This window comes from Centroberyx affinis, unplaced genomic scaffold (genome assembly GCF_046629955.1).
Source record: "Centroberyx affinis isolate AG114_WGS23_722 - 3 ecotype Tasmania unplaced genomic scaffold, CSIRO-AGI_Caff_v1 ptg001294l_1, whole genome shotgun sequence".
In the NCBI taxonomy this organism is placed as follows: domain Eukaryota; kingdom Metazoa; phylum Chordata; class Actinopteri; order Beryciformes; family Berycidae; genus Centroberyx; species Centroberyx affinis.
Genome location: NW_027279800.1, coordinates 1 through 11,663, shown reverse-complemented (window position 1 = coordinate 11,663; position 11,663 = coordinate 1). Strand labels below are relative to the sequence as shown.

Below are 11,663 nucleotides of genomic sequence, written 5' to 3'. Positions count from 1 at the left end.
CAAAATCAGCATATTAGCAAACCTAGCTGGTAGCATCATGAACTTACTTAACATAACCCCCTTAAATGCTGTAAACTAACGTAGCTTAGCCTGCCTTCAATGGAGACGAAAAATTTGCATTCGCTAACTTCAAACAGCTAACGGACATCAGCCACTTCCTCTAACTGCAGAAATGTTAAAACTTTTGACCTAAAAAGACAGCGCCAACTTATAAAAGAGCTCCACAACCTCCAAAGTAGGTTTTCCACTGCTTTGGTCCTTGCAGCAAAGCGACTTGCCATAAGTCGGTTTATACAGAAGCTAGCCCAACGGTACATATAAAAATGGCCGCCGCTCCGACCGCCCAGGAACATGGATTTGAATGGGATCTGTCCATTCAAGTTCTGTGGGCGCTATCGAGGCGTTACAGGGAAGTGAACAGGCATATTAAAATATAACGCAGGACTCAAATGACTTGTTTCTGCATCATTTCTCACACCTCGGACGGCTGAATAAAGCACAAAATGTGTCTGTGAATATTTGCTGTGGAGTCTGTGCTGCAGCACTGCACTGCCGATTCAAAGTAACAGTGGAGCTGGTTGTCACTTTGACATAAAACCAAGAAAACTAAAGTTGTGGACTGATGTAGCTGTCATATGCTGCTGCCACACTATTGTTCCACCCACATTAACAGCTGCAGAATACATGGTGGGTATTGGGACCTCCATGTGGGTGTTAAAGCAATAATTGCAATCAGTAATAAGAGTGTAGGCTACTTCCATGGGCTTACTGACTGCTGATCATCTGAATACAAGGAAATAGGTTGAAAGCACATGGTCATTTATTGGTCATAATGCCCCTGATTTAGTTTTCAATGCAATTGTGCTTAAGTGTAAATTATATGCATATGTGACAAGTGACACTGCACTGAGAACAAGGGAAATTATCTGGACCCCAGATTTTTCACTGGTTTTAAGATCAAATTAAACTTTATTGATCCCCATGGAGAAATTGGGCTTTAGGATTTAGGATTAGAATTTTAAAGGATCAGGGTTTTAAGAGAAAGATGAAATCCCCTGTTTTAAAGAGAGATTTTTTTTAAAAGATTTTTTCTCCCCTATGTCTGATTTGCAAGACTCCCGTCACCCTGCTGTTTGAGCTCTAATTGCTCTGTCTTTGACCTTCACGTGAAAATGTCACATCCCCAAAAAAGACAGCTTTTCAGGAAGTCATAAATAAAAAGAAAAATCCTTATTTTCTCATCAAAAAGCACACATTTTGACGTCACATCACGTTCTGAATGGACTTCACAGGCCTTTGTGTCATGAATATATATCCTCAAGTCATGATGATAGGGAAGATGAAGATGACCATATAGAAGACAGGAATTACAATGACAAGGTATCTGTGTATATGTGTGTATGTGTGTTGAATGATTCACGTGTTCACACTGAATATAAAAAAAAAATTTAAAAACGAGGCATCCAGGAATCTCGTCAAATCAAGTGAGAAAAAACATGAAAATCTGCAAGGCAAAGGCGGGTGGGAGGAGGAGGATGGGGAGGAGAGGGAGGACGACAACGAGGAGAGTGACAGACAGAGAGGGGGGGGTGGGGGATGGGGGGGGGGGTGTGATTGTGTCTCATATTTCAAGAGTGGTCCCGCAGACAGATCTCCATAGCAGACCCACAGGGTTTACTCTGGTCTCTGTGCGCCTGTCTGTCTGGGAGGGTTTCTCTACAACTCATCACACATTACCAGCCCCTCTCATCTTTTTTTCTGTCTTTATCCCTGTCTCTCTCTCTCTCTCTCTCTCTCTCTCTCTCTCTCCCTGTCTCCCTCTCTTTCTCTTCTTTGCTTCAATCCGGGTCCGAGGTCCAACTCAGCACAGGAGGGTCCACACCAGTATGGTCAGCATCATTTTGCGGCGCGTGGAAGAGCATCAGCGCAACTGGAATTAAATTGTCCCCGTTGTTGACGGCTGGAAGAGCTTTCACCTGTCATTTTACGAAGGTGAGAATCTTTTCATTTTCATCTTTTCATTTTTAGATTTGAGAAGTAATTTACTTTCTTTAAATAAAAAAATTTGGCGTTTAGCTGTTAATCTTTGCATCTTATGGTGATGGCAAATATATAGAATGATTCAATTTTGCAACATTTTCAGCATTTCAGTGGTTTATTTGTTAAAATTTGAAAATTAAACATTGCTGTTCAAGTTGAAAATTGTGTTAATGCTCAAAATGTTTCCATGATCCCTCTGAGAGAAGATGGAAATTCAGTTTTCAAAACAATTTTCAGAATTTGTCTGCAGTAAAGAGACAGCAGCTCTGTGCTATGGAATACAATTCACATTTTCTATCATTTGGACAATGGAAATAAATGAACCTGATAAGAGATCAATTCTTTATGACATTGTAAAAAAAAAAAAAAAAAAAAAAAAAAAAAATCAACCTTTTTTTTTCAAAGCTAATTTTAGAGAAAAGTTCTAAACTCAAAAAATCAATCTGTTGAGTGAGGCGTTGTGGTTAGACGGGCTGGATAGAGGCTGTGGCAAATCTGTGAGCAAAATGGCGATCAACAAGTGTGAAATGAGACGAGCACGCTGTGATGGCCTTGCTGAACCCCCCCCCCCCACCCTCTTCTGTTGCACTCATCCCCCATCCCATCCCTCTCTCTCTCCCTTCCTCTCTCCACTCTCTTTCCCCCTCTCTCAACTGTAAAACTGTCAATGAATTTGTATATGTAAGTAATCCATACTCTTTCCTCATATTCCCCATGTGTTGAAATTATCAGCAGCGCATTTAGATAATGCCACAGTTGTTTATATCCTATTTTATTGCTTTATTGTTCTTTATGTTATTGTTTTATTGCTTATTTCATACTTTCTATTGCCTTCCTTATGTTCTATTTTTCCTTTTTCCCCCTACTGAATCCTGCAACGACCAAATTTCCCCACAGCGAAAAAATAAAGTTTCATCTTATCTTTTCTGTCTCACTCCCAGGACTCTACTGCTCCATCTGCCTGCCTTCCTTCCTTCCTTCCTTCTTCTGCCCTCCCCCGCCCCCCCGCCCCCCCCCCCCCCCCCTGCTGGCGATTCTCTCCCTGCGGCTGTGCACCCCTCCATGCTGAGAGGGAGAGTCCCTGTGGGCCTGATGTCTTCGGTTGTAGCCCCTGAAAAATCCACCTCCAACACCATGGGTCCCAAAGAGGTCAGTGGACGTCTGTCTCACTGCATGGGACAAAAAAAATAAAATGAAAATTTGGTAATACAACAAAAGCTGTGATTTTTGTTTGTTGAGGGAAGTCTTTTTAATTTACATTTTTTCAATTCCAATTTTTTTCTGTCAATTTACTGTAATATACTGATGACTTGCATTAACTATTTAATGCAATTTGTTGTTTTTCTTGCTTTTTTCCCATACTTTTTATACAACTCTATTTTATTTAACTGTGGTACTTTTACATCACTGTCTCTTTCTAAACACTGTTTTTAGAAAAGTGCTATACAAATAAAGTTATTATTAAAAGAAAGGAGGTCAAATATAAGATGCAAGAAGCTGTGATTAGCTGAGGGTGATATTCACTGTCAGTCTGAAAGTTGCACCTATCTATCTATCTATCTATCTATCTATCTATCTACATACAGTATCTATTGTACACAGGCAGGGTAAATATACAGAAAAAGTACAACTAGGTGCCTTTTATAGCAGAATCAATAGGATGAATGTATGTTTATGGTGCATTGCCCTGCTAGTGTCAATCTATCTACATTCTATCTAATGCGTTATTTAATCCCATTGCGTTTGCCCGTTCAGGTGGAGCTCATCCTGGTGAAGGAGCAGAATGGGGTCCAGTTCACCTCCACCACCCTGGTGGCCCCGACCCCGACCCAGACCGACCCCAGCGGGGGGGAGGAGAGGGAGACCTGGGGGAAGAAAATCGACTTCCTCCTGTCCGTGATCGGGTTCGCCGTGGACCTGGCCAACGTCTGGAGGTTCCCCTACCTCTGCTACAAGAACGGAGGAGGTGAGACGGCGGAGAGAGGGAGGGGGAAGGGATGGAGGGAGTGAGGGAAGAGAGGAGTGGCGAGAAGAGAGAGAGAGAGGAAAGGAAGGAAGGAAGGTTCCCTTACCTCTGCTACAAGGACAGGAGGGGTCTAGGAAGGATGGAGGGAGAAAGGAAGGAGGAATAGAGGAGGTGAAAAACGGAGGGGTGTGGTGTGTGTGTGTATGAGAGAGAGAGAGACAGAGACAGAGACAGAGAGAGAGAGAGAGAGAGAGAGAGGGGAACTTGGATGATGACATCATCCGCTTGACCATCTTGGAGAAGGTGGAATGAGGATAGGGTGTGTGTGTGTGTGTGTGTGTGTGTGTGTGTGTGTGTGTTTGTGTTTGTGTGCATGTGTGTGTGTGTGTGTGTGTGTACATACAGTGTGTGTGTACATGCTTGAGTGTGTGGGTTTTTATGCACATACACTCACTTGCATGTTTTATACACATAGTGGCCTATTTGCACATGCACATGAGTGTACTTGCGTGTGTGTGTGTGTGTGTGTGTGTGTGTTTTCCACCTCCCTCGTGTATACATGGTGGTTGCTGTTTGAGGTTTGGAGCCCCTTTACAGAGATCAAAATAGGGGAAAAACCACCACAGCTGCTGCCGAATAGATTAGCTCTAACAATCACTGCCACTAATTATGGCTGTTTAACATAGAGCTCTCATTATGTTTAAGAGTGGTAATGATAGCCATAGCCGAGGCTGACACCCTGCTCTGGGGGGACAATATGTCGTCATACCTGTATTTAAAGGGAAATATCATTGAGGGGAAATTATGGCTGGGTAACACAAAACCCTAGGAGTGGTGATGACAGCCATATTCCTTGCTCTGCACCTTGTATTCTACACTTTTGGCGTAGGTTACAATATCCTCCACAACCCTGCCCATGTCATGATACCTCATCTGAAGAGGAACTCTGCTCAGTTTCACAGGGGGGGCAGTGTGGCTGTTTCCCATAGAGCCCTGATTATGTTTAAGAGTGGTAATGATGGGCATAGTCGCAGCTGACACCTGGCCGCCGGTTGGATTTTCGCCTGTGACACGTCACCATTTGCATTTGGGGTCAAAACTGATCAAAACGTAACATGTGGGGCGAGGTGCGAACTGATTTCTAGGTAATATCCTCCTTTGGTTTTATTGTCTGTCACTGGGTCGAAGGTCAGGAGGGGTTCATGTATTGTTTTCATATTGTGGGCGTTATGAAGCCCTTTGGGACTGTAATAGTGATTAAGGGGTATGCAAATAAACTTGACTTGATTTGATTCACATTGATATTACTATAACATTTGGTCAAAGGGGGCGGTCTTGTATCTTAAACTTTGGCATGGAGAATGGCATTCTATACCAAGTCAGGTTTGATATAGGCTCATTTGGTAACACTTTCTATGAAGCCACATTATAATCATACTTATAACACATTCTAATGCCATCATAATGTCTTATAAGTATAGTTATAATCATGCATAGACAGTTACAATGTTTTATAACATTACTCATAATCTGTTATAAAGCTTTTTCATGTAAGTGGTTATGAAAAAGCTTTATAACAGATTGTAAGTAATGTGTTTATAATGTTGTAAAACATTATAACTGTCTATGCATGATTATAACTATACTTATAATGCATTATGATGGCATTATAATGTGTTAGAAGTATGATTATAATGTATTATAGACACTGGCTTCATAGAAAGTGTTACCGACCAAGGTGAGTCAAGCAGATTTATTGTCATTCAACCATATACAGTCACAGTATATAGAGGAACGAAATGGCGTTCAGTGCAACAGGACAATACAATACATAAGACTACAATACAATACATTGTAATCTTGTGTATTGTATTGTCACTATTGAATATTGGTGAAGTTACTACCTACTTGAGCCATTTAATTACAAAATGTTAACATTTGGAAGGATGTTATTTTCATATACATCTATATATATATTTTTTAATTAAGCAATGGACATCAGGAAGCATTTTCACTTAGAGCTGGCTCATGCCTCACACCGTCTCTGTGCCTGTGCAGGTGCGTTCCTGGTGCCCTACCTGTTCTTCATGGTGATAGCGGGCATGCCCCTCTTCTACATGGAGCTGGCCCTGGGACAGTACAACAGAGAGGGCGCAGCCGGGGTCTGGAAGATCTGTCCCATCTTCAAAGGTAGGACGAGACCATTTATTGCACACATATTTAGAGAGATATACACACACACACACACACACACACACGGTCTGACCTCTGCATGTGTCTTACATTTGGAGACATCGAAAATCTATCCATCACGGGACGAGATGCGGCCTGTCAATCTGTCCTGTCTGGCCACCTGCCTGTCTCTCCACACGCCAGTCTCTCTGTCTTCCTGTCTCTCTATTGAGCGGTGACAGGCATTGTTTACCCCTCCCTCCAGAACAACAGGTTGCGCTCAGCCACTCAGATGGAAGGCAGGTGAAAATTGGGCTTTTAGACTCTTGTCCCGGTCGTCCAAATCCTTCTGTCAAACAGTCCGTGGCGGGGGAACAACTAGCTGCCACTCTCCCGCTACTTTTCAACACATCGATAAGCAAGCCACGGTTTAGGCGAAGGTCATCCCAGACACACACACACACACACACACATACACACACACACACACACACAGACGGCAGAAGCGAGCGTTAAAGCCGAGGCGTGCCTCCCAGCGAAAGTCACCGGCTGGAAATAAAATAATACACTTCACTCGGTTTTCATGCTTTTTTCTTTTTTCTCTCCGCAGGGTGAACTTGCGAGCAGTTCACGAGCTGTGTGACTTGTGTGTGTGTGTGAGAGAGAGAGCATATGTGTGCGCCCGTTCCAAAGGAGATGGCTTATTTGTCTGAGAGGTTCAATTCCCCCCCCCCCCCCCCAAAAAAAAAAGACAAAAGCCATTACCGTCTCACCCCCCTGTCTCCCGCACACTCTCAAATCAGGATTTTTTTAGGGGAGTAGAGCGATTCAACCTCATTTATGCGTTTGCATCTGTGTGGTTGTGTGTGGCGTTGTCATGTGAACACCTCGGTCATTGTCTTTAATGATTTTCGAGGGCTCCAGCATGCTTTGAAACCATGTCATTTAACTGAAAAAAAAAAAAAAACGAAAAAACTTGAAAAAAACAACTTTTTGGAGGTAAAAAAAAACATGCTGTTGCAATTCTAATTTGTTCTGCTATCAGTGAGTGAATGTCATGGAATATTTGTTAAGGTTAAAGTTCAGTCCCAACCAATACTAGACTGCAGCATCACTCAGTGGCGGCAGGTTTTTGATCAGAAATGCAAGCTCAAACGCCATAATTACCAAAGGACCATCTGTTGCATCGCAGTATGTCGCCAAACCACTGCCCTTTGTTACAGCCTGTCCTTGTTTGTCTGAAGGTGGCCCACTGTGTGTATGTATATGTCTTTGTGTGTGTGTGTGTGTGTGTGTGTGTGTGCACGTCTCCTGCGTGTGAACATGTGCTGTCTGTCAGAGACCCACTGAGTACGTTGACGTTCTAATCACACGCTTCACTCTCTCTCTGTCTCCCAGCGGGGGGATAACAGTAATTATTCAAATACACACACACACACACACACACACACACACACACACACGCGCACGCACACGGCCCGTATTGACAGTAATTATTCTGATCAACACGCCGGTTTCCTCTCAGGATCAATGCTTTTGAAGAGAGAGGGACCGCAGGAGGAGAGGCAGAAAGAGATGGGGGGGGGGGGGGAGATAGCGGTAATAAGGGGGACGTCACACCTGGGGAAAATATCACAGGAATCGACGAGACGCGGGTGTCCCGGTCGCGCTTGTTAGCAAAGGTTAGCGATGGAAATGCGGCCTCAGAAGAGCGGGCATTGTTTTAAATGTGCAGAAAGGGTAGATGTGGGGATAATTAAGGCGTGAAGAGGCAATCTTTGGAAAACTTTGATGCTCTTGATAACTGGTTTGTGCTTCTGGGAACATGTTGTGCTTTGTGGTGTGTGCTCCAGTGGCACAGTTGGTTAGTACTGGTACTTCTCAGTATAAGTTTTTGGTACTTATGAGTCATTGTCGTACTAAGCTGTGAGTTTGAACCTCACCTGGAGCAATTTACCTTTATACCGATTCACAATGTAACTTTCTGACAAACACATTGATGTTGGGAGCATATCTATGTTCCCAGGGTCCTATGTTCCCCAGATTTGTATGGCACATAATGGGAACATGACAAAGGGTCCTATGTTCCCAGGGTCCTATGTTCCCCAGTTCTACATATGTCCTCTCCCAGGGTCCTATGTTCCCCAGTTCTACATATGTGCTCTCCCAGGGTCCTATGTTCCCAGGGTCCTATGTTTAACCCTAACCCTAACCCTAACTAACCATATTAAGCAAATACAGAGCTGGGGAACATCTTTTTCAGGTTCCCAATATAGAGCTGGGGAACCTGGTAAATAGGACCTTGGGAACATAGGACCCTGGAAACATAGGACCCTTTGTCATGATCCCATTATGTGCCATATACATCTGGGGAACATAGGACCCTGGGAACATAGGAATGACTCCTTGTTAGGAAACTAAACTAGAGATTACAGAATTTTCTCAATTTAAGACGATTAACTGAGAATTGTCATCTCAGTTGGTATAACATAGCACTGCCACTGTCAAGGGTTTGAATCCCGCTGGGGCCAACGATGCTAATAATGTATGGCACTTTGGATAAAAGCATACAGTACATCAAAAGGCGTATGTTACATGTCACATTGGTGAAAGGGTGGCCTTGTGGTCACCATCCCATAAAACAGTTACTCTGAAAAACACCATCTAATACTAATTTGATGTGTGTGTATGTGTGTGTATGTGTTTGTGCATGCGACATTAAACCAGATATTGTTGCAGCCATTGAAGAAAGAAAAAAAAATGTGCTGTGTGGTTCAGGAACAAACTTCACTTAGACCTTCACTTAGGCATTGATCGGCATGTGAGATTCCACTGACTGCCCTTTTTGCAGTGGGAAAGTGCCATGTTATCCTTAACCCCCCCCCCCTCTTCCATCAATACTGACGACCTGCGTCCCTCTAAACAGGCGTGGGCTTCACGGTGATCCTCATCTCCCTCTACGTCGGCTTCTACTACAACGTCATCATCTCCTGGGCGCTGTTCTACCTCTTCTCCTCGTTCACCAGCGAGCTGCCCTGGGTCCACTGCAACAACACCTGGAACAGCCCCAACTGCTCCGCCTGGGCCGACAACAGCACCGTCAACGACATACACAAGGCCACGCCCGCTCAGGAGTACTTCGAGTAAGTCGGCCCGCACCTCAGTCGGGTAAAACATATTGGCGTATGGTGTCTGGTCAGAAATGCACAAATGTTAATGGGAAAATCAACAGTTTTTCTTCAGCAACTTAGGTACAACAAATAAACCTGGAGCTGACCAGGTTTCCCCAGTCCTGCACAAAGACAATGGGTCATGCATACCAATTGTTGAGGAGCATTTCTTGGGCGCAAAAATAGTGTGCCTGGTGTCCTTTGGGTGCCCACACAACCAGAGTGCAAGTAATGGGCCATGGAGCCAGGACATGACTAAATTTATTCTGCATGATACCGACAATGTTCAGAACTTCTTTAATAAAGGATAAGGCCAGTGTTTTTTAATGCATTGCTTACCGTCCACAAATCCTATGAAAATAACAAAATCAACAATGCGTTTGCTCTACTCCGGTTACTTTCAGACTTCCCACGTTCCGTTTTTAGCCGTCAACCCGGAAGTCATTGGCTCCAATTGTAAGCTAAAAACCTTGAAATACAGCTCACAAAGACATAGTTTACATTTTAAAAATCGCTATCTGTTCCCACGAAAAGTCAGGCTGTTGTAGTTATTACCAAATCAAATTCAAATGGGAACAAATGCTTCATTACGCCGGAGACCATTTTCGGTGCTACGGAACTACTTTCCTGAGATCGCAAATGTCTTTACAACCGGCTTATTAAGTTGTTTGAGGAAAAAGTCGGCCGGCCCGGTGCATGGTGATGATGAAATATGCTGCCAGAGCAACAGCATGGCTCTGTGACGGGTTTTTAATCGTTTTTTTAATACAATGGAGTTCTATGGCTGCTGGGACATGGCTGCATTGGGCACTGGCTAAATGGACGAGATTTTCATAGGATTTGTTGACGGTAAGCAATGCATTAAAAAAACACCAGCCTTATCCTTTAACAATATGAAGCATTGAACCTTACAGTGGCCACCATAGAAGAAGTTCCTCTAATGAGGGATGGAAGGGGTAACTTGGTAGAACAAATATAAGTCGCCTGCTTGTTGCATCCCGCTGCTGCACAACCCCAAAAAAAGAATTGTTCTTTGTGGTAATCCAGGATCAACTGCGGGGGCAGCACTTAAGGGCCGGAAGGGGTAGTACTTACCACCATGCGTGTATGTCAACCACACACACACACACACACATACACACACACTTGAACTGCACACACGCTGCAGGAAGTGCACAAGAGAAGGGATAGGTGCAATGCACTAAGTCCACACCCACACACACATGCGGTGAAGAAAGGGAGGTTGGGGGGTTACAAACAAACCCCCACACTAATTGTAACACTTGACTGAACAGTGGTTTTAAGCAAGACTAGTAACTGTTCAAGGGGACGAATAATGCCCTTGTGGTCATAATAATAATAATAATAACAAAGAATTGCAAGATCTAGCTTCACAGTTGGCAGATACACAGTTGCACATACTCTTTGATCACACATTTATATGCACGTCACCATCAGACCCTAGGGTTAACCAGTACAAAGCCTGAAGGGAGCAACATGGTAGCTGTGAGTAAGACATGGGGGTAAATGACCAAATTTAAAGCATTGGAAGTAAGTGAAGTTGCTACATACATCTGCACTGCCAGTGAGAAGACTCCAAGAAACCCCAGGAAGCAAATTAGAGTAACTTTGAACACCTGTGTGCGCGAAGCATAGTTCTCATGCCACATTCATGTCATTCATGTCCGATTTACTGTAAATACAAGCTGCCAACTGACAGAAACGTTCACATCAGCCTAGTGGTAATTATTCGTAGGATATGTGGGATTTTTTCGTGGGCTCTGATATCTTCCACTTGGCATCACGAATTGTGGAAGCGTGTCAACACAGGCAACAAACACAGCAGCAAATGCACTGATATTGGCTGACCGAGATAATAAAAACCCAAATTATCAGTTATATTCACACTAGTATAATGAACTCTACTTATGAAAAGCGTGTAATGTCTGCTGTAGTTTGATTATAGTTGAAAAAAAAACCCCAAAATGACTGTAAAAAATACATGAACATTTCTAAGTTGTAGCAACGAGATTCACGTTCTTTTGCTTCTTTTGATATGACATGAATGCGGCATTAATGGAGTATATCTTGTTGCTACACTTAGAAAGAATCTTAACTGCTTTTAAGCATTTATTATCAAGTATAAATTATAATAATAGCATCAAAATTTGACACCTACTCAGATAAAATGACTGTTTGCCTGAGAGTCAAACTTACACGATAGTTAGTCAGTAGTTATCATGAGACATTCGCCTACAAATAGTAATGTTTTAGAATATATAATCACCTGGTATTTTTAAATATGGAGCAATGAA

The 11,663-nt window shown here is 43.1% G+C and overlaps 1 protein-coding gene across 1 annotated transcript; it reads left to right on the top strand.

The window, feature by feature from the left end:
- Positions 1–3,102: 3,102 nt before the first annotated feature.
- LOC139649157 (sodium-dependent dopamine transporter-like) lies at positions 3,103–9,325 on the top strand. The gene is made up of 4 exons (XM_071525486.1): positions 3,103–3,189; positions 3,796–4,006; positions 6,065–6,196; positions 9,105–9,325. Exons 1-4 carry the CDS (start codon positions 3,103–3,105, stop codon positions 9,323–9,325), a joined length of 651 nt encoding a protein of 216 aa, XP_071381587.1.
- The last annotated feature ends 2,338 nt before the right edge of the window (positions 9,326–11,663 follow it).

Coding starts and splice junctions, on each gene's coding strand:
- LOC139649157 (XM_071525486.1), top strand. CDS start 3,103: ATGCTGAGAGGGAGAGTCCCTGTGGGCCTGATGTCTTCGGTTGTAGCC. Junction 3,190..3,795: donor ACACCATGGGTCCCAAAGAG/GTCAGTGGACGT, acceptor TTGCCCGTTCAG/GTGGAGCTCATCCTGGTGAA. Junction 4,007..6,064: donor CTGCTACAAGAACGGAGGAG/GTGAGACGGCGG, acceptor GTGCCTGTGCAG/GTGCGTTCCTGGTGCCCTAC.